At 39.1% G+C, this 20,842-nt stretch overlaps 1 protein-coding gene across 1 annotated transcript in view; it reads right to left on the bottom strand.

Moving 5' to 3' along the window:
• The window catches only part of fbn2b (fibrillin 2b), a 63,873-nt gene extending 57,722 nt beyond the window's left edge, over positions 1-6,151 (bottom strand). Inside the window, exons 1-2 of the mRNA XM_084415566.1 lie at positions 5,957-6,151; positions 3,913-4,211 (exon numbers count right to left, since the gene is read on the bottom strand). Coding sequence (XP_084271692.1) covers positions 3,913-4,088 — 176 coding nt within the window. The 5' untranslated portion in view covers positions 4,089-4,211; positions 5,957-6,151. The remainder of the gene's footprint in view (positions 1-3,912; positions 4,212-5,956) is intronic.
• Between the last annotated feature and the right edge of the window lie 14,691 nt (positions 6,152-20,842).

Genomic DNA, 20,842 nt, shown 5'->3' on the forward strand with positions numbered 1-20,842 from the left:
GACAGCTTGAAGGCAAATCGCCCTCAGAATGTGTCGTTTTAGCGTTTTCTTTCCAACAAGCCCTTAGAATCTATGTCAAACCTGGACACTCACTGTGAAAACAGTTTTATTTCTATCAGCACCAAGTTAAGCCTGCCGTAAATGGACCTTTAAAAAAAACACAAAGTACATCTGTCTTTCTACACACATGCATAAATTCCTTTCCTCTACAAGTCAAGATGTTTACTAATGTCAGTCACCTGGGGACAACCAGCTGTAGTTTGAATCTTTTGATGGATTTCAAAACGCATTGCCAGACTACACAACCACTAACAGCAAAAACCAAGAGGACCTGAAAGAGTAGAGGCCAATGGAGGGCTAGATGTTGGAACATGAAAACGGAAAATGCTGGGGAAAGGGCAAGAATCAGTGGGAGGTAAAGAAAACAAGTGGAAGTGAAGAGTTTGGGAAAAGGGGGGGTTTGAAAACGGTGGGCCGTTGAAAACAAAAGCAGCAGCGGAAATTAGACCAGAAGATGATGAATTATCAGCAGTGTGGAACCAAAGAGTCTTTTTTCTCAACTGGAGCCTGAAAAATTAAGTCTAAAACTCTTGCAGGATGACGGCAAGAAGGTTATCCCTGGACGCAAACCAATCTCTTCATTCTTTAATTCAATGCTTTTCAGTGTGTTCACATTTCTTTCAGCTGGAATACTGTTTTGGGTGGTTGTGAAGCATATGCAGTGAATACTAGAAAGCAGAAAACAGCTTAGAAAATTGCATTTCAAACATGAGCTCCTTGTGCAAACTATTCAAATGTACCACAAATATACCACTACTAAATGAAGAACATTTACAGCATCTCAAACACAAACCGGCACCTCAAAGAGAGATATAAATTGTTAACGGGTTCTTTGCCACGAGGCAAATACCTTGGAAAGATCATGTGACTTCTTTAGCTAGATGGATCAATTCATTTCACTTCACTAGGTCAAATCCTTTTTCATTTACAGGGTCTACCGGCCCTCGAGCAAGAGATTTGCAAGCAATTCTTTGGCAAAGATCTCCGGATAAAGCAGGTCAGCTTTACGACTCTTGAGCCCTAAAAAACCCTCACAACCTGAATTCCAGTAAGGCAAAGGGTCAAGACAAGACTGAGATAGGAAATCAGGATGCTTTGACAGCCGGTTTTCCGTGAGGTCATAAAAACTGAACAGGAGCTCTCACTGAGGCTTGTGGGATATCATGGAGAGGGCGCAGAAAGATAGCACAATTCTATCCCACCGGTTACCACTCCTAAAGAGGTTAAAGGTCACTTTAGAGACATTTGCTCCCAGCCCCCACGATTGCTGCTAACTCCAGTCCAGAGCCAATGAGCTAATGGTTGTTTTAACATTATAAAGATCCCAGTGCGTAAAGCCTCTGGATCTCTAAGACCTTTTCCTTGTCCAACTTGGCCTGTTTCAAGCCCCTGGCCCTAATGAACTCAAATCACACTGCCGTCTAGACTATACACTTTTAATGAAATGAGGAAAGAGGGGGGTAGCTCCATATGATTTCATGCATAAAAACCATGTGAGACTGATGTCTTTCTTGCCTAAGCTGGTCTACAAGACACTTTGGAGTTCTGGAGCGACTGATGGTATTGTGAATAAACAACAGAAAGCAATTAGCTCTTAAGTTTTTATTGTTTGGTACAATACACTGAGTACATTTGATAAGACGATAAGAATTTCTGGGCATGCTTTTATGCAGACATAAGGATACACTTATCAGATCTACGTCTTCCTTTCCACTAGTTAGATGACAAACCCCACTGAAAAAAAGAGAAACATACGGCTTTTTTTATTTATTTTTTTAGTTGGGCATCAAAATAAATTTGGTCCCATTTCCAGGGGCTATTTTTCTGTAAATATTCTTAATGTATTTCTACAAAGAACAATTCCATAACAAAATGTTGTTGGCTTCAACCAAGCTCTTTGGTGTCCAAGAAGGATTGTTTTCCTTTGACTGGCATCTTCTTTCAGCTGTTAAAAGAATATAAATCCAAGACAAAGAACTCAGTCTCTCTTGGGATGCAAACATCAAGTGCTCTGGAAGAACTCAAGCCCATCTTTGCAGTTCAGTGGAGTTGACATTGCCTCAGAGACATGTTGAGAAAATGAAGAGAAACCCTGGCCAAGCCACTTCTAAAAACGTCAACCATGAGCACGGTGCCTGGCTTTGTACTCATCAAAACTTGTCAGGGTTGGCATCGATAGACGAGAACCACATAATCATAATCTCACCCCAAGCCCATTGCTTTTACAGCAGTCTCCCAGACTTTACCTTCATTTAAGAGGCCCCCAAATGCAATGTGATCAGACTCCTCAAAACTGACAGCCAAATTATGCTTAGCAAGGAGAGCCAGTAAGCTTCAAATCACATACTGTAACTCTCTTAAACTGTCTGACCCTGGATAACATGGCTTTCTTCGTCGGCGACTCTGTAGTTGATCAAATGTCCAATTTTGTGCCACATCATTATAATCAGCGCACTTAAGAAACATTCTTACACTGTGTTGGTATGTAAACAGGATTACAGATCATGCTTAGAAGAGATTAGACCTTTCTTTACGACAAAACAGCTACAACATTTGTATGAAGGTTCTTAAGTTCAGCATCTTGCCTTGAACAAAGGGAATTGTTAGACGGGAACAATCTGGAAACCGTGCAAGTCCCTACATCCCTTTAGGCAAGTTTGTGTTTAGCATTGGCTCTCAAAAGGGCACTGTGGCACATTTCTCAATTGACTTGCTGCCACCTGGTTCTGCTTCACCGCCCGGATCAGATTATCCCTCTTAATTTACCTGGAAAACTCACTTTTGGGTGCGATACAGTTCATTTACCATTTGTCCCACTTATGGACCTGGTGTACATGTACAGAATGTCGCTATTGTTTCTGGAATTCAGTATGTACTGGACCGCTAACCACAGTGCTAATCTTGAAGTTTCTGTCTGACCTTTCTAGATTTCTTTCAGACCTAAACTGCAAACCCCTTTCCTGATTAAATAAGGATCCTTGAATTGAAGACATGTCTCTGTTGTGAAATGCTCTTTCTCACTTCTTTGAAAACAAATGTCCCTTGTTGGACCCCCCCTCCTTTTAATCAGAATACCTCATTTCCTATTGCAGTTTGCAGGGGAGTTATAAGCAAGTACAGATGAGAGGATGATTGGAATAACCGTTTAGAACATACGAGGGCAGCGCAACACAAAACAGCCATTGTTTTCCCAAAAATTAGAAAAATACACAGCTTAGACTTTGTGGAGACAAATGCAGATGCATAGTTTGAGAGGCGCTGGAGGGCTTGGAAAAATATCTATCATCACGCAATCAATCCGCTTTCAATATATTTTTAAGCGTGTTTATCTCAACTTTCAGCAGAAACTTGAGAACTAAAACACTAGGCATTCTTCTAGGAGTTATGTAGATGTAAAATTTGCGATGGCCAAACAATGATGTCTTTCAACAGCTTAAGTTATCAGTAGGAAATGACACTCCTGTTGTCATGACCAACATATTGAGGCATTTCAGTACTTAAAATTCCTTCACAGCAGATTCACAACACTCCAACACATATGTTGCTTTTTCAGAGACCAATCGTGCTTTCAACCCAGTTTGGCTCTAACCCAAACAGCACAGCAGGTTGCAACAGAAATCTACTGCAGCAACAAAAAAAAGAGGCATTTATTGCACTGTCTGAAGAAACTTATGCTAGCTTTGAATTCAAACTTTTAGGATGAGATACAGCAACCCTGAAATGATTATTCTGTATTTCTGGTAATAAAAGATGAGTTAAACCCTCCGCCTCATGATTAAACCATTAAAATGTCCACTTCAAGAATGAAACTGACAGAGAACAGGAGCAGGACGTGACTGAAAAAGCTCTTACCCCCTGAGGGACTCCTGGCCTCTCCGACGGACCCTCTGTTGCACCTCCCCCTCGGGTTTTCCAGTGAATCGGCTGGCCTGGATGTCTCCATCTCCTTGTGCCTGCACTGAATAGGCCGTGGCCCACCAAACCGCAGCCCATCCGAGCACCACCTTGGCCAGCTTCCACACTCCCATTGGCCCCTGCTGTGCGACTCCTTAAGCGCCGTTAAACGTGTCTCACCCACAGTAAAACTCTTCCTTTCCAATGAGCTCTTCAGACGTGAACTTGTGTGATCCAAGAGCACTCCAGGCTGAAGGCTGTAAAAAGAGAAGACAAAATGCTTACCATTACCTTTGCATTCTTATATTCATTCTCGTTCCCTTTACTGCTTAGTCTATTTGGCGTATATACAGTGAACATACGAACAAATGTGCCCCCTCATAAATTCAGCCATTAAATCGCCCACGGTCGATGATGGAGTTTTTTATAAAGTGTAGTATTATTCCAGGCAAACTGTATGGGACTTTAAGCGCCAGCCAGCATCCTTTTACAGGCCCACTTAGACTGTCTTAGTGTGCGTTCACTGTAGAAATAACCAACTCCTGGCCAAGACTGGACTCCTGGTTTTGTCCTCAACCGGCTCATTAAAACTAAGATTTTAGGGTAAATAATGGGCCTCAAAAGATTTAGAGCCATGGCAGAAAGGGGGTGGCAAAACAACACAGTGAGATTTTACGTTTTTCTTTTCAGCATGATATATTTGTGTTAAGGAACAACTGCAAATATAAAACCTTTGCAAAGTGGACATACTGCTTAATAAAGACATTCTTTAACAAGGGTAAACAGGATGTCTCCACAAATCTTTAATGGTTTTCCATATTAAAATATATATCTTCAGTGCACTGTAAGTTGCTTTTGCAAACATCAAAGCCTTAAAAAGTTGGTTTAATGAGAAGTCAGTTAAATTACAGTACTCCATCTAAGATGACAGTCTAGTAGCAAGTCTGTGAAGGTAAGTTTGAAGAGTTTTCAAGTTAGTGGATCTAACTGTTGTGTGAACAAGAAAAATATCAAAGAGGAACAACCTTATACATTATATGTAGCCTACATACATTTATATTCTGATGAACTTTGAATGCAAAGTAGCTTTTGATCAAAGCATCTGCAAAATGAATACAATATTGTTTTACATCAAAAACTGCGTCTACTTGATAAAAGTTGGTTTAATTAGAAGATTTTGATAAAGTCAGTTAAATCACAGTTCATCTGACGATGACAGGTCTGGTAACTCTGAGAGGGAAAGTCTGAGGAATTTTCAGGTGGGCGGTGCTAATCGCGACGCGAACAAAGAAGAAAAAAACCCATCGATGACAACAATCATCTTTCGAAGGTATTATGAATTACATAGTCCGCTTTTCAACGCTTAATGACGTCAGACGCGGTGACACAATTCAACATCTTGTACTTTAATTATGACGTTAAAAAATAATGACAGCACGTGAGCGTTTCCTTTGTGAGGAAAAGAAAAAAAAGTAGCAAGAAAAAAGTTGAGTTTGCTGAGTCAAACGCGTTCACGATGCCTTACACACATTACGACAGATTTCGCGATTGCATTAAAAAGGCTTCCAATATTCCGCTGATAATTGTTGCAATTGAATCTATTTTCACGAACATCAATGGGACAGTTGCAGATGTAACGCGTTTAAACAGTTTAAAGTTGGCTATTTCTGACCATCTCATTGAAAGTTACTTTTTTTTTTTTTTATATATATTTAAAAACTTTTCTCACCTTAAAACTTAATTTCTCTTCCGTCGTTTACCAGAATAACACCTTTATTCGAGTTTTAATTGAGTTAGCCGGTCAACAGACTGTAGGGAAATAAACGCCGGTTTACGTCACCAAGGTATTTTTTTGCTTCAGATTAAATTTTGCAAAGTAGCCAACTTCTTAATCACATTTAAATGCGATATTTCCTGCATTTTAAATTAAAATCGGGGTGCATATAATGCGCGCTTCGTTGAAAATGATGCATAAATAATCAGGAGATTGAAGCCGAAATACCTCAGATGTCTTGGAATGCCTGGAGGAGTCCGTTATTGTCACGGGATATGTTCCCCTGAATGGAAAACTGCACTGTAGCCCTTGTGAGAAAGAGAAAAGTGAGTGAATTACCCTGATAGGTCGAGGGGAGGTGCTTTGGTTGAAGAGGAGGGGGTTTGAACCCACTGACTGTCCCCCTGCACTGCAACCAACCATTATTTACAGAACTGAAAGCCTGAATGAAAAAGAAAAGTTAAGTATATGATTTACAACATTTCTCCTACAGTACAAACAATACTGAATTGATGTAGTAGATTGACTGACTGATTGATTAACTGAGTTGCTATATAAATAATTAATGAAAAAGTAATAAAAAAATAAAAAAAAAGATATATATATGTATGTATGAAACATATATAATTTGAACGTTGTTTTGTTTTATATAAACTTAATTTCCATAGTACATGCAAAAAAGTTGCCTAAAGTTGTTTTTCAGTTCTTTCTTATTCTAAACTTTATATATTGCTATGGCTCAAAAGCCAAGATTAAAGGTCAAAATCTGATGGAAGGTCATTCAGTCTCAATTAAAAGGGTGAATAATTAAGTTTCAGCCAAAACAAGATGAAAAGCTTTTTTTTTTCTCACTCTGTTTGGTTCTTGCTTGCCTAATTTTAATTGGTTGTAAAGGATGACGCGCCACCTGGGTGGTCAAACAGCTGAGCGCAACCCAAAGAGAGTGACAACGTTGTTGGAACTGCAGAGTCCGCAGGTTTGGAAAACATAGATGCCTTTGTTATAAGAACAGCCTCCATCACCCGTTCATTTGTGCTCGTTTTATCTCTCAGAAGGGAAAAACGATGTTAAAATAAGTTAGTTCCCAATCTCATAAAAGTTAATGGAAGAAATCAGCGCGCAACTGTGTTTGAGCACATCTTGTGATTAAATCGCCTACGTCATGTAAAATACATGGTCGTAGAAATGATTTGTGGTGTGTTTTCCGATCCCCCTCGCCCCTTGGGATTGTTTGCAACGAAATGAGATAGGAGCAATGTTCTTGGCAGAGACGTCTTTCTCCAAGACCCACACGGCTCACCCCTAAACAGAACCACATTGTGCGCTGAACCCGCTTTCCCTTTCCTTTTGACTCCCCCTCAACATCTGACAGGTTGTGTTGAACAGTATGTTTGCACCCAAAGAGGATGCGACGTGCGGCGCAGAGTCTTTCCAGGAAGATGAAAAAGAATGAGACATTTTCTATGACTAATCTCATGGTTTACTCCGGGGAAATCCTAAACACTGTCTGCTTTCGATTAATGTAATAATTAGCAAGCATCCCAGCTAACAGGGAAGGTTCTGGCAAGGTTCTCTCAAAGTTATGAACAAATGTTCTTCCATTAACGTTAATAGAACGTTCATTCAGTTATCTGGTGTTTAATAGCGTTGTCAAAAACATTTATAGGTCGTCTAACAGTTTTTAAATGTTACTACTTGTTTCAGAACGCTCAGAGACTATTCAAAAGTATCATTCCAATAATGTTTGCGAAATGGAATGTTCCCGTAACTTTCGCATAACCAAGAGAAAAACGTTTCTAAACCCTTTTCAAAACTGGATGTTTTAAATGTTCAGAGAACATTACATTTTGAGTAAATCCATATTTAGAGTTCAGAATTTCTAAAAATGTGTTCTCGAGATGGGTTAAAGAACTTTTTAATTAAAATTGCTTTTGTTTTTGCCAGCATATTTGTTAGAAAGGCAATAATTACGAGCAGGATTTGAGGTGGTGTTGTGCTGCGTCTGGAGTCTTGTCCTAGAGATGGTGTGTTGATGAGGGATGGCAAATACTACGCAAACAAGATGATGATCCAGTTGTTTTTACTATGGTAAAGCCTCAATTTCACTCCTCCATTAGTTCTGTCGATGCTGCTTCGATTCAGATTCTGCATCTGCGTCATTGTTGCACCATTTTTTGTTTCAGGATTTCGTTTTTTGTGAGTAACCGTTTCATTTTGTGAGGTTCCTTTGTTAGGAAACCAGATACTTCTGTAGGTCCTGATATATGAAAGATCTCAGCTGAAATCTGTTATCGGTGCGTCTAAGAGCATCACAACTGAGGGAGAAGCGAGACACCGCTGTCATTTATTTTGGAAAGATGTTTGATTCAAGCCACATGGGGAAAGTTATGCACATTAGTTCTGTGCAAGCTATAAGCATGCACATATGTTCAGTTTACAGAGAGTTTCTTCTTTGGCGGACATATCTAGGGTAGTTAAAAAAGTGAAGGGCCTTTCTTTCCTGTTTGGGTCATGAATACTTTGCAATTTGACGTTGTAGCCTTGACTCACATAACCATAATATGCCCCATCTTGTGAAGTATTGAGTCACTAAGGTTTGGACTGGGTCCAGGTCTAGGTTTGTGGTGGTGACCGCAGGGGTCAGGGTGGAGCGTGACTCAGTTTTGAGATGCTCCCTGTTCGCAACCCTGCGGTCTGGCGTTAAAACCATGGAAGAAACAACCTGACAGTACAAATTAAAGCATCTTTGTGTATATGTTTTAAAGAGGCCATATACTGCTCTTTTACAAAGTCTTGTTTCCGGGCTCTACTAGAACAGATTTTCATGCTTGAATGTTGCTTATTTTCCTCATATTTCTCCATTGTTGCAGCTCCTCTCTTCCCAGTCTGTCAGTAACGCCCTGTTTAGTTCCTGTCTCTATGAAGCTCCTCCTTCTGAAAAGCACACTGTGCTCTGATTGGTCGGCTGGAGCAGTGTGTTGTGATTGGTCGAGCTCTTCGAGTTTGTTTGGGAAATGCCCCGCCCCTTACCATATCCGCCAGTTTAACACACTACTAACTAACTCAACCAGGCCCCGCCCCTTTATTCTGCGTATGAATTATTTAAATGAGGAGTGTTGTGACGTGTTTGTTCCCGTAAGAAAACTCAAGACTACAATGGAGACGTTTCAGGGAGTTCAGAAGCAGTGACACTGATATAGAGAATAACTCCCACTGGAGGAACTTTATAACTTTGCAGATCTTTTTAATGCTCAAACAGCAACATTACACACACTAGAGAAAGACGAACAGGTAAAAAAGCATTATAGGTCATCGCTTTAAATGAATAGTTAATAGTATAGATGTAAGTGTAATGTGTTCTTTTGAGGAAAGGTTTATAATGACACCAGGGTGAAGAACTGAAGAACTTTGTGATCATTGGTTGAAAGAATCCACCATCTCTCATAAAGTCCTTGAATTTCATTCTGTTTGTTTCCCCAAACATCAGAGGAGCACTAAACTCACCGCTATTTTTGGGAAGCAGCTCTTACGTCACTCTAATTTCTGGTGCTTTAACACCTCGAGAACCCTTTGTTCTTGACTCAAACACCTTGTTCTTTTTTATATGTATATGTTTCAGCAATGCTAACCTCACCTTCCTTCGAGGCAGCTGTAGACCTCCAGTGATGTAGCAAGGTAAGAATGCACAACTTCAAAGGCGGAAAGGAGGACAAAGGCAAGCTGTTTTCAACCCGTGTCATCCCGTAAAAACTGAAAAAATAAAAACAAACCAAGCCGTGCTCCAATGCCAAACACCATCACGTGTCTTTGAGACATTAGTGGGAATTGCATACGTGAGAACGGCTCCTGCATTGATAAAACGTGTTATATGTGATTGCTTCAAATTACCAAGTGAAAGTGCGTGACAGACAAAGATGACTGAGTTTCAGAAACACTGCAACAAGTTCCCAGAAGGCAAATCCATGGTCCTACTCAAAGCTAGAAATGTTGAGTAAAGGAAGAAAAGGGAATTGGCAACGAGTTGGAATTCCAATAGAGCTGCTCGGAGCGTCTGCTTGTGAACTGCACCCCGTGCTAATGGATTTCAGATGTACCATGTCTTGCACTCTCAGGCGCACATAAAACATTCTGTCGTACGGGAATCTAAGAAACGGCAGGAATTTACTGCACGCAGCCATACCAACACCTAAAGATGTGTACGTTCTGACGCTATTTGGGGAAAATTGAAGACTTGAACGCATTAACACCCATTGACTTTGCTTATTCTAAGTGGTGCTCTCTTTCCTGTTGTGTGCTTTGTACATTGAAAGAGAGATAAACAGTGTTCAGATCGCTCAGTATCCACAGTTAGGAAGGAATCCAGGCAAGTGTTTATTAAAAGCGTGTGCAACATCTCAAATATGATGCATTAAGTTGGTAAGAGGATCCTCACAATCCGCACAATCGCACAAATGAGTCCCATCACTAGTTGATGTCTTGTGTTGATGTCAAACTTGTTGCAACGTGTGCGTTTTCTGCCATATTTGATTTTTTTCAGCTAATTCATTCAAGGCACCTTGTGAGTCTGTAAAGTTGCGCAACATTTATTTTCACCAATATTTTAATGTGCAAAAATGAGAGCCCTATAATGTAGGAGTACATTTTCAGTGAAAAACTACTTAAATGTCAGGCTTTTTCTCACACAAAGCTATCATATGGTTTCAGATGACATTGAATAAAGTGTGCAAGTCGCGAGAACTACTTTTTTTGATACTTTTTATGTTTCATTTGTCCTTTTAAAGCCTTATTCTCTTGACTTTTGTTGTATGGAAAAGAGCAGCTTTGACTTCTACAACATCTTTCCTTTTGAACATGATGGTGAGTATATAATGATTTTGTACATATATAGTTGCACTGTTCCTTTAAATGCGCACTAACACTCATTTGAATTTGTTCTAGATCATCAGATGTGATGTAACAATGTCTTAGACGTCAAACTTAACCAGTTTATAAGGCACACTTTCAAAACGCTGTCTTAAACCAACGACAGCTGTCTTCTGTTTCGGAAAACACAAGGAATCACAAGGTCATGAGGTTGGTAAATATCCAGTCCTGATTAGAAATACTCTGCATCAGTGTTTTTTCACGGACCATCCTATGTCCAAACACATCTCCACCCCAGAGAGAACACATCCATTCACACCCTCAGAAAAACCACAGATTCACATTCAGATAAACGCCATTCATGCAGGGAACGAAAAACCACTTTGACTCCTTACTTAATTTGGTCATTAATCTTTTACAGATCGGATGTGCACTTCCAGGTTTGGATGAAACTTTCGCATCTGCAGTTAATTTAGAAGATTGGAGGACGTTGATCTCCATGGCTTCTTCTTGATAACGCAAATCCAATCGCTAGAGCAAGTGCACAGGGAGCCATGCTAAAAGAACGATTTGCGCTCCAGGGAACCAACTTGTCTTGGTACACCCCGAATGTTTTTGGTTTAACCTGACTGTAAACTTGTCATGTAAGTTTGTTCCAGTAATAATTCATAACCATCTGCAATGTTGTTTCAACGTTTGGGTCTCAACACCTGGTTCCATTTGGGAAACAGTTTTGTCAGCATGTGTCCCGCTGCGGTAGAAGTGTGCAGTCCCCAAAACTTGGGTGAACTTGTGTGCAAATGTGGATATCAGGTTTCAAGTATGGTCTTGTAGGTCCGTTTTTGGTTTTTAGTAGGGTAACAGATATGTTTTGACTATATTTGACTGCAGACAGTGACCCTTACCATGCGCAACGCCCTGCTGAGGACCTAATCCTCACACATTCCTCTCTTAAGTCCAGTGAGATAGCACTTAAGTGTCTTATATGTCCATTATGCAGACATTAACTCTTTGTAGGGAAGCTTTTGTCAAAGGTTTCAACATTTGGAAGCAGAATTGTGTTTTCTCACTTTGTATTTCATGCTATTAGTGGCCCATCAACTGTGGCTACCTCACACTTGCTTGTGATACATCTAATACTTTCTTAAAAAGGACATTTTATGCCCTTTTACTAGTCTTGATTTTGTTTTGGAGGTTATCTAGAGTTGTTTTTCATGCTTGAATGTTAAAAAAAACATTATTTTCCCCATATTTTACACTGTTGCAGCTCCTCTCTTCCCAGTCTGTCAGTAACACTCTGTTTAGTTCCTGTCTCTATGAAGCCCCTCCTTCTGAAAAGCTGATTGGTTGGCTGGATCAGTGTGTCGTGATTGGTCAAGCGCTTTGAGCGTGTTTAGGAAATGCCACGCCTTTTACAATAACCGCTAGTTTCAACACACTACTAACTAACTCAACCAGGCCCCGCCCCTTTATTCTTCGTACGAATTATTTATATTGTGACGTGTTCATTCCCAGAGGAAAATTCAAGGCTATAATGGAGGCGTTTCAGGGAGTTCAGAAACAGTGACACTGATATAGAAAATAACTCTTTCATGCTCAAACAGCAACATTTACACAAAGTTTAAAGTTGAAAATGTTAAAAAGCATAATAGGTCCTGTTTAAATTAGATGGAGAGAGGGTGGTGTTGAGACTATGAGAAAGCTAGAGCGAGGGAGTCATTTAGATCAGCATTAATAAACCTGGACGTGCTCCAGATCTCTGATTATTTACACAGCGGTTCCCCATCTCAGTCTCTCCAGTGCTGGTTGTTTACATTGAAAATGACCCAGAAAATATGGCTCAGTCAGTGGCCACCAGACCCCCTTATGGCTGAGGTGAAAATGGCGTCACAATTCATGCAAAAAGACGTTAAAAGCAAACACAAAGATGTTTCTTTTCCAACACATAAAGCTAAAGCCGTGAGATATTGCAAACTAAGTGGGTTATATAATGCCACTGGAGGAATCTACTAAATGGGAGTAGCGTAGTTGGGCTCTGAACGTATGAACCTCCAATAGCAAAGAATATGCTTTGCCTAGATGGTATTCAGATAAACTGGAGAAACTTTTGTACACGTCTCCTGCTTCTGCTGAGAGAAAAAATCCCCTACTAATCTCTAGAGTTTCAGAAGAGATCTTAACAATGGCTCAAACTGTTTAGATTTCCCAAGATACCAAAGTCCGCAATCAGAAAAACTTGTTTGCAAGGACTTTTGTCACTAGCTATGTTTCCAACACTGTTTTTATGCACATCAAGTATCATGATGGAGTGATGAAAATGGCAAAGTGCAAAAAAAAATAATAATTCCTTAATTTGCAAAAAAGCTTTTCCGCTTGCTTGAGGCGGTTTTTGACTTGTGCGAAATGAGTTAATGTGAATAATGGGAGATGGAAACACATTTGTCGAATAAATTCTGCCGTAGTGAACATTAAACCCACATGACCAATCTGCTGTTTCCGCTGATGGTGTTGTATATACTGTTGGTTACTAGGCTACCAACACCACCGTCATTCGCTCAAACAACTTTATGGAAATGCATGTAATGTGCCTTTTTTTTTTTTCTTTTTTTTTGCAAACTTACCCAGCTACTGTGAACTCAAACATTTCTACATAACTTTAGCCTCTCTATCGCCACCTGTGGTTGAAACTGAAAATTGCGAGTTGTTTGTTTGTCCTTTATTTTTTACTTCTATAAATTGTCATCGTTTTTGCTGTTTATGTACACTATGTAACAGAAGGATGAATGGCGTAAACCTGAAATTTCCCACACAATCTGACCCAATATAATTTATTCTTTAAACGATTACGGTCAGATTTGGTGGAAAATTTCATGTTACGCAATTCATAGGCTTACAGAATCAAAGTTTTGAATTCTGTTTCTTATGTTTTACTCAATAATGGTAAAATTTCATAGAAATACTTTTTTAAACTTATTTAAAAAAATTATGAAATTCATAAGTGAATATGAACTAACTTTATAAGTAGAAATGCATCATAGTGCACCTTTAAATATCAAATTGTCTAAGGTCCTATCTACAATCATTTTTATATTCTCAATGTCAGCAATTGTCTCTTTTGTATTTTTTTATTATTATAATTTTTCTTAATGATTTTTAGGGGAAATACTGGATCTTGGTTTGCTTGGTACCCAGTACTTTAAGCAACAATTGCATGGAACTCAACGGTTTCTAATAGCACCCTTAATAGATAATCCTTAACAGCCCTAAATTACTAGTTCCAGCACAAGCCAACGCAGTGGAAACAGCACCAAACAGCCTCTTTTATGGGTGTGAAGATCAAGTAAAGCAGGTGTACCCTAGACAAATGGATGGACAGCCTGGAATATCATTACGGACGGGAAGAACAGATGCTCGACGGCTCGATAACCAGCACATCCTACCTGTGCCCACGGTCTACGGCGTTTCCTGCAGCTGGTTTTAATGCAACTTGCCTCATAGCACAGGAATGAAAGGTCAGTGTTTGTGGATTGACTATTTCGGTACTTTACCCAGTTAACAGTTTACAATTGCAGGAACATTCCGTTTTGCAAAGAATTATGGGAATGTTACTTTTGAATGTTATTCCAACATTCTAAAACAACTATAGTGACATTCTAAAAACGTTTGATGAACGTCCAACTAAAACGTTCCATGGATGATATATAGATAATGTTTTTGTGCTAACGTTTTAAGACCTTTGAATGAACATTCTATTAATGTTAGTGGAAGCACTTTTGGTCATAACTTCGAGAGAATATTAGCCAAAGTTCTGAGAACGTTACGGCCCTGTTAGCTGGGTATTAAGGGATACTGTAAAGAATGTACTTTTTCACCAAGCTGTGATAACCTCGGATCACCCAGAGATAAGGTAAGAACAACAGTCTCATGCTCAAGACGTCAAAATGAGCTCAGAAACCATTCCCCCTCCCCCTGGACTTGTGTGGTCACGTTTGGCGCCATTTTGTAGAGGGTCAGTTTTGCTGAGAGTCAATCAGGAGGCCAGCTGTGTTTGCATGTGTCTTGACAACTATGCAGGAAACCCAGTGCATCAAACCCACCAACACCCTTGTGCAAACACGCCAAACACAAGCACGGTCACAGGGAAATAAAGTGTGCAAATAGTTTGGAGTATACAGCCTGGAGTTTTGTTGTTGTTTCCTATGTAGTTCACATATGTAGTCCTTTGTTTGGATTCAAGTTTATTGCTCACAAGCTGACTTGATGAATATTGACTTTGTATTTGGTGTTTCTCCTACCATTAAAACTGACATGTGAGTCAATAGTTGGAAGAATTTGATAAGAAGTGTCACTGCTTGAGACATTTTCTTCTGAAATGCTATAAGACATTTACATAGCGCTTTATACAATACAGATTGTTTCAAAGCAGCTTCACAGTAATAAACAGGAAATTAACAGTTCATGTTGCGAATATATTTAAGAACGTTTCGCTTACTTTCCCTTTAAGTTATAAAAATGTTATTTCGGAATGTTCTTTGAATGTCCAGTTTTTTAAATGTAGCCTTTTAAAACAGTTTTTTTCTTGGTAATGTAAACGTTTGGAGAATGTTCCATTTTATCACTTTGCAAACATTGTGAATGTTACTTTAAGTAGTTCAAACAAACTAAATGTTTCAGGTAAAAAAAAAAAAAAAGTTACATGAATGATGTATAAATGTTTTGAGAACATTATTAACTTGGCTTTGAACGAACGTTCTATTAATGTTACTAAGAAAAAGTTTTTTCATAACCTTTCCACAACGTTAGCCAAAGTTCTGAGAATGTTCCTTGATAGCTGTGAAAGTTAACAAACTCAATTTCAGCTATAAAGCAGCTCTACAGAAGGAAAAGAGTGTCATTATTCAGCTCAAGTATTGATTTTAAGGAAGAAAAGAAGAGATGTGGGATTATTTGGGGTCTTTTTCTCTGGAGGAACGACTTGTTCAAAATTCATTTGCTTTTCCATTTAAAAAAAAACGAGATATTGAGGTGCTCTGCTTTGTGACTTTCTATCCCGTAAGCCTGGAGAGAAGACGCCGCTCAAAGACAGAGTCAAACGTCTGTTTGCTTAGCATTAGCAAGTGCGATCCTGTCAGGCTAGGCCGCGGAGGAGCGGCACCTCTGTGGGATTCCCAGGCGGCTGCTTTGAAGTCAAGGTTTGGGAGTTTGTGGACGGGGGTGGATCCGTTCGTCGACTGACGGGTGAAGACAACCAGCTGTTAGATGCCCCACACTGGGATCATTCTGAAGTTCATAACCTTCTACTGTATGCTGTAGTTAGAGCATAATATATTCACTCTGACAGGTCATTTGTATTGTTTTATTGGGACGTTACACTATTGGTCAAGTTTGGAATAAAGTTATATGTATTTGCTCACCAAGACTGCATTTATTTGATCAAAAATTTAGAAATTGTGCAATATTATTACAATTTAAAATGACTATTTTCTATGTGAATATACTGTAAAATGTAATTTATTCCAGTGAAGTTTCAGCATCATTACTCCAGTCTTCAGTTGCACATGATCCTTCAGAAATCACTATCTATCTATCTATCTATCTGTCTAAACGTTTTTCCATCCATCTGTCTATCTATCCTATCTATCTATCTATCTGTCCGTCCGTCCGTCCATCTGTCTATCCATTTATCTAACACTCTATCACTCTGTCTGCCTATCTATCTATCTATCTATCTATCTATCTATCTATCTATCTATCTGTCTGTCTGTCTGTCTGTCTGTCTGTCTGTCTGTCTGTCTGTCTGTCTGTCTGTCTGTCTGTCTGTCTGTCTGTCTGTCTGTCTGTCTGTCTGTCCGTCCGTCCGTCTGTCCGTCCATCCATCTATCCATTTATCTAACACTCTATCACTCTGTCTATCTATCTATCTTATCTATCTATCTATCTATCTGTCCGTCCGTCCGTCTGTCCATCCATCTGTCTATCCATTTATCTAACACTCTATCTATCTATCTATCTATCTATCTATCTATCTATCTATCTATCTATCTATCTATCTATCTATCTATCTATCTATCTATCTATCTATCTATCTATCTGTCTAAACGTTTTTCCATCCATCCATCTATCTATCCATTTATCTATCTATCTATCCTATCTATCTATCCGTCCGTCCGTCCGTCCGTCCGTCCGTCCGTCCGTCCGTCCGTCCGTCCGTCCATCTGTCTATCCATTTATCGAACACTCTATCACTCTGTCTGCCTATCTATCTATCTATCTATCTGTCTATCTGTCTGTCTGTCTGTCTGTCTGTCTGTCTGTCTGTCTGTCTGTCCGTCTGTCCGTCCATCCATCTATCCATTTATCTAACACTCTATCACTCTGTCTATCTATCTATCTTATCTATCTATCTATCTATCTATCTGTCCGTCCGTCCGTCTGTCCATCCATCTGTCTATCCATTTATCTAACACTCTATCCATTTATCTATCTATCTATCTATCTATCTATCTATCTATCTATCTATCTATCTATCTATCTATCTATCTATCTATCTATCTATCTATCTATCTATCTATCTATCTATCTATCTATCTATCTGTCTAAACGTTTTTCCATCCATCTATCTATCTATCCATTTATCTATCACTCTATCACTATCTATCTATCTATCTATCTATCTACTATTAACGTTAATTTTATTTATCTATACTTTTACTATGTCAAGAAGTCCCATTTCTGTCTGTTTGTATTTCTCCGTTGGTAATTTTAGGAGAAACATCTGAGCCGGATATGAATCTGCTTTCTCTGTGTTTGTTCCTCCACGTGGCTTCATTTGGGTTTGATGCACTGGGTTTAAGATGATACTTAAATGAAACATAAATCCAGATCTCCATTAAATCTCCTGAGCTCTAACAGAGCAATCTGAGCACTGGCATTTTCTTCAGGGAGATTTTCGACATATCCCCAGCATCAATATTAGCAACATTAAGAAAACAGCCATTGTTTTAGAAGGTGTGTGGTCCCTGAAAGGGAAGTCTCATTCAAACATGCTCTCAGCCATCTGGTAGTTGTTGAAGTTTGGCTTTTGATTGCATTCTGCCGGCTCTGGAAGCCACAGCAAGCCCAGTGCAGCATGGGATACATTTAGCAGGGCACGGCCACTTAAGATGGGAGTGGAATGCAGTCTTCCTCAGCGAAACTCACTCTCGGCCGGCACGGAGAGGTCATTTTTCAAACCGATGCCTAAACAGACTTCTCGCTCTGTTAAGGTTAAGCGTGGCTTGCGTTCAAATGACCGAATTCCAATACAAGATTGAATGAGCCCGAAAAATTTGGATGAGTTGAGAGTGAGTCCTACGTGAAAAACTGCATAGTGGTGTGACCTCTTTTCTAGCAAAATATGAAGTTTAATATTACCGTTCGTCATTAGGAAATATAACTCAGGGTGCTCTTAGATGTATTTTGTAACAATTTAATTGTTTAAAATCTAATGCTTTGACTTTAATTGAGATCCAATGGAAACTTGTTTCCACTTCAAAAAAAAAAAAAAAAAAAAATATTGCGACTTCTCATAGTTGCGACTTTTATTTCAAATCGTTTAGTTGTGACTTATTTTCTAATTGCAACTATTTTAATTGTGACTTAAAATATTAAATATGCAACTTTATATCTCACCATTGTGACTATTTCTCCTAATTGCATCTTTTTATTTTACAATTGTAAATATTTCTCGTAAATTTGCGACTTTATTTCTCACAATTGCGACTTTTATTTCTTGTAGTTGTGACTTTTCTATTTGCAACTTTTTTCCTCACAATTGCAACTTTTATTTTTCATAGTTGCGACTTATTTTCTAATCGCAACTTTTTATTTCACCATTGTGATTATTTCTCACAATTGCAACTTTTATTTCTTGTATTTGCAACTTTTTATCTCACAACAGTGATTATTTCTCGTAAATTGCGACTTTTTCTCACAGTTGCTGCTGTTATTTCTCGTAGTTGTGACATATTTTCTAATTGCAGCTTTTTATTTAACCATTTTGATTCTTTCTCGTAGTTACAACTTTATTTCACACAATTACGACTTTCTGACTTTCAGTCTTAATTATATTGCTGCAATTTTGACTTCATATCAATATGACTGTGAAAACAAATTCTAGTGTCCGTGTATATATATTATATACAAAATATAAAGTTAAGTTTATATGCGTAAATATAAAAGTTTCATGAAAATGTTGCCTGTAGTTGGTTAGTTGTGCGGCTGAGCAGGAATGTGATTCCTGCGGTTTGTCACCACACTTCACCTCTTCCTGCCTCTTCATTTCAGTCTCGGCCCTTATGAGGTTTACAGTAAAGTGAGGTGAATTCCTGACCACGATCAGGCACGTTCTGGAAATCTGTGGAAACCCATAATGAAGAGTGTGGGGGGGTGCAGGTTAGATGGGGCAGGATATAGATGCTGTGTCCTGCTGATTTGGGGTTTGCCTGTGAGTTGGGAGTTGTCAATTGGGCCTTTTGTTGCAGGGTAGCATCTCAATGTTGTGTGTGGCCGCTAATGAGGAACTGATTAGCACCTTTCAATAACAGCTGAGACAATCCACCCCCTGCAGAAAGCCAAGGGCAACCAAATTAACCTTGCTCAATAAACTATCAAATGTTATTTCTGAATATTCCTGAGTCACCCGAACCACAGCAGGGTTTTCCCAACCAGGGGTTAGCGGACCCCTAAAGGCTCATAATGAAACTGCAGGGAGCATGTGAGATTGTGATATAAGTATTTTAAATAAATAAATTAATAAATTAAATTAAATTAATGACATCTTATGAAACATTTTTATTATTTTATTTTATTTTAATTAATTTAATTTAATTATTTGCAAATAATATAAAGATTTAGTGATGATGATTGAAAAATGTTTTACATTTTTTATATATATATATATATATACATATATTATATTATTTTTAAATGTATTTATTTTACATAAGATACCAAGAAAGTAGATAGCCTGTCGAAATTACCAATTTTCCAACTACTAGTTTGACAAAAAATTGAGCAGTTTTTGTAGGTTGTAACTATTGTGACGTCATGTACAAACAAATCAAAGTGGCACTGGTTGTTACTCATATTTCTGTCATTTTTACTAGATTTCTTTGTTTTTCAAGATTTCGCAAAATGGGTGTTCCCCGTTTATGCTCCGAGATCTTCTACAATAGGTTTACATGCATACATTTTTTTTATAATAAAAAAACACTTTAATATTCTCATAATATACATTGCTTAATCAGCTCTTTTCTCACAGTTCTGAAATAGTTCAATAAAGGATTCGGTCTCTCTAAACCGCCTTTTCAAGAGTCTACTCTGCTCTGATTGGATGACCCAGTCATGACCCAGGCATGACCCAGTCTGTTGTGATTGGTCTGCTCTGCTCTGATTGGTCAGACAGCTCAGTCTGTTGTGATTGGTCTGCTCTGCTCTGATTGGTCAGACAGCTCTGTCTGTTGTGATTGGTCTGCTCTGCTCTGATTGGTCAGACAGCTCAGTCTGTTGTGATTGGTCTGCTCTGCTCTGATTGGTCAGACAGCTCTGTCTGTTGTGATTGGTCTGCTCTGCTATGATTGGTCAGACAGCTCTGTCTGTTGTGATTGGTCTACTCTGCTCTGATTGGTCAGACAGCTCTGTCTGTTGTGATTGGTCTGCTCTGCTCTGATTGGTCAGACAGCTCTGTCTGTTGTGATTGGTCTGCTCTGCTCTGATTGGTCAGACAGCTCAGTCTGTTGTGATTGGTCTGCTCTGCTCTGATTGGTCAGACAGCTCTGTCTGTTGTGATTGGTCTGCTCTGCTCTGATTGGTCAGACAGCTCAGTCTGTTGTGATTGGTCTGCTCTGCTCTGATTGGTCAGACAGCTCTGTCTGTTGTGATTGGTCTGCTCTGCTCTGATTGGTCAGACAGCTCTGTCTGTTGTGATTGGTCTGCTCTGCTCTGATTGGTCAGACAGCTCAGTCTATTGTGATTGGTCTGCTCTGCTCTGATTGGTCAGACAGCTCTGTCTGTTGTGATTGGTCCACTCTGCTCTGATTTGTCAGACAGCTCTGTCTGTTGTGATTGGTCCACTCTGCTCTGATTGGTCAGATGTCCTAGTCTGTTTTGATTGGTCCACTCTTCTCTGATTGGTCAGATGGCCTAGTCTGTTGTAATTAGTCAACCACTTTCAGTGTGTGTCCAGTGTTGCCAACTTAGCGCCTTTGTCGC

This window comes from Rutilus rutilus, assembly GCF_951802725.1.
Source record: "Rutilus rutilus genome assembly, chromosome: 8".
Classification (NCBI taxonomy): Eukaryota; Metazoa; Chordata; class Actinopteri; order Cypriniformes; family Leuciscidae; genus Rutilus; species Rutilus rutilus.